At 47.4% G+C, this 2371-nt stretch overlaps 1 protein-coding gene across 1 annotated transcript in view; it reads right to left on the bottom strand.

Annotated features, from left to right (window-relative positions):
- Positions 1–569, bottom strand: part of VOLCADRAFT_100748 (uncharacterized protein) — a gene marked incomplete at both ends in the record, with an annotated part of 954 nt that extends 385 nt beyond the window's left edge. Inside the window, one exon of the mRNA XM_002959268.1 lies at positions 111–569. Within this exon, the coding sequence (XP_002959314.1) occupies positions 111–569 (459 nt within the window). The remainder of the gene's footprint in view (positions 1–110) is intronic.
- Between the last annotated feature and the right edge of the window lie 1802 nt (positions 570–2371).

Raw genomic sequence — 2371 nt, 5'->3', positions numbered from 1 at the left:
TCCTCTGCCAACAATGCTAAAGCCAGTTTGCCCTGCGTGGCAAAACCATGGAAAATTTGCTTGCGGAAGCCCGACGGGTCAGTGGGCTGTTGTGCCTCGATTCGGTCCACCAGGCGCCGCAATCTCTCCGGAGCTTCGTCGTCGCTGCTTGATGATGAACTCGAGCTGGAGCTTTCTTCCTTCTTCTTCCTTTTCTCCTTGCTCCTTTTAGCCTTGTCTGGTGCGACCGATGCCGCCGCGGCCTGGGCTGGCGACAGCACAGTGGCTGCCGGATTTTGACCAGCTGTTATTACCTTGGCCATGGAGGCCAAAAGCTGGCTCTGCTCTGCCATCTGTTGCTGCAATGGAGTTATGTTTTGCTGGATGGCGGTGGTAACCACCGCCGCTCCAGTGGCGGGGCTGCCGGCCGGTGGAGAAGTTCGGTTGGGAAGTGGTGGGAAAGTTATGCCACCAGCCTCGCTGGTGGAGGGACCCGCAAAGCCGGTGGTGGCGTTGATCACTAAATTGGCGCCATCTTGGGCGGCCGTACCTTGCCTTTGCTGCACTTGCTCGTTGTTCAACGCTGACATCAGAAACAAAAGACTACAGGAACTTGAAACAGATGGTGATGACTAGGTGGGGCTTCGATGGCGAGCACGATGCTCTATCCGAGATTGAACAGCAAAAAGAGAGAAAGCTGTCAGCTATAAGCTGAAGCTCTACTGAGTGAAAGGCAGAATGCCTGAAACGAAAGAGCTGAAGCAATTAATACTCGCCATTCCAATACGGTTGTACGACAGTCGCACAGAACCAGACTTAGAGACTCCGATCGCTTCGCTCCGTCGTATCTAAGTCAACAATAATATGTATAGGATATGTATGTATGTATAAGGGATTTAATGTATGTCCTAATAAGGGAGCGAAATGTCCAAAGCGCAGCTATGATGAGATGAGCCTTAGCAGCTCATTTCTTGTGGTACGGTGGCCGAGTGGTCTAAGGCGTAGGATTAAGGCTCCTATCTGCAAGGGCGCAGGTTCAAGTCCTGCCCGTATCAGACGACGATACGTCATGCGATGCATGCGCATGTCGTGCACGTGCATGGTATGTCGTACGTATGCAGGTATGTTGATTACAACATCAATACCATTGTCACCTGCTGATTTATTTAGGCAAGGAATTCCTTGGGTAGTTCGAGCTACCTAATGCGGCATATTGGGGAGAAGTCAAACCTGTATTCTAGGCATGTCAATTGCAAGCTGACATCGACAACAGAAGGCAGCAGCAGGCAGGCAACCAGCCATCTGTAGTAGCCATCCCTTATTATTGTAGGCAAATGAGTGATCACATCCATAGATGTGGATGTGATCAGTTGGCCAACTGTGCATGCATATGCCGTGTAGCAGGCCGACAGGAAGGTGTTCAACCGGTTGAGCACCTATACCTAGCTAGGTACCAGGCCTGATCATGATACCAGGCACAGAGGGTGGTCAAGCAGAATTGAGGATTTAAGGGTTTGGGCACCCAGTCATCTGCAGCTGGATGTACTAGCCATCCCTTACCCTTAGGTGAATGGGTGATCACATTTTCTTTATTCAGCCGTGAAGCAGGCTGAGAGAAAGGTGTTCAACCACGGAGTATATATGGTCAAGTGGCAAAAGTAAATATCAAGATATGTGGATAGTAAGAGTCAGGAGACATAATAACAAAGGAATTTTGGTGCTAACAGAGTCTTGAANTTAAGTTCAAGACTCTGTTAGCACCAAAATTCCTTGTTTGAAGCTTCAAACACCAGTATAGTGATATTTAAAGTGTCTGGCCTAAGCACCTTTACCAGGTGGATTATATATGGCTCACCTATTGCTATCTATCTACTCCATTCCTGGAGTCATGGTCTGGTGATATGATGGTCATCCTGTCGCGAGGTGTGTGTGCTTGTGTGTGCCATGGCCATATGGCCATGCGTGGCACAGTAAAACTTTAGATCATGATCACCTACGTATACGTAGGTGATGCATCACCTGGGACAGTCCCTACCTATTATACGAGAGTGTCGCTTATATATAGGTGATCGAAAGGTTTACTGTGTGGCACAACAAGCACAATATACACACTGTACTATACACACTGTGACACAATATTGTCTATATACTGTGTGTGTATGCTTGTATGTGTGTGCTGGTGTGTGTGTGTGTGTATGTGTGTGTATTACCCTTGATATGATATCATGCATGACACTCCATCGATGAAGAGAAGATGATTAATACGATTATTAGTGAGTGTGGTTCGTAATTCTTCTTACATGCACCAGATAGACCGCTAGTTTGATTATTAAGCATCGATGCTACTGATATCAGTAGCTTTTATTAGCGAACATATATGTATATACGTCTG

The sequence above is a fragment of the Volvox carteri genome, assembly GCF_000143455.1.
Source record: "Volvox carteri f. nagariensis unplaced genomic scaffold VOLCAscaffold_150, whole genome shotgun sequence".
Lineage (NCBI taxonomy): Eukaryota > Viridiplantae > Chlorophyta > Chlorophyceae > Chlamydomonadales > Volvocaceae > Volvox > Volvox carteri.
Note: the sequence above shows the minus strand (reverse complement) of the source record. Positions and strands in the feature narration are given on the sequence as shown.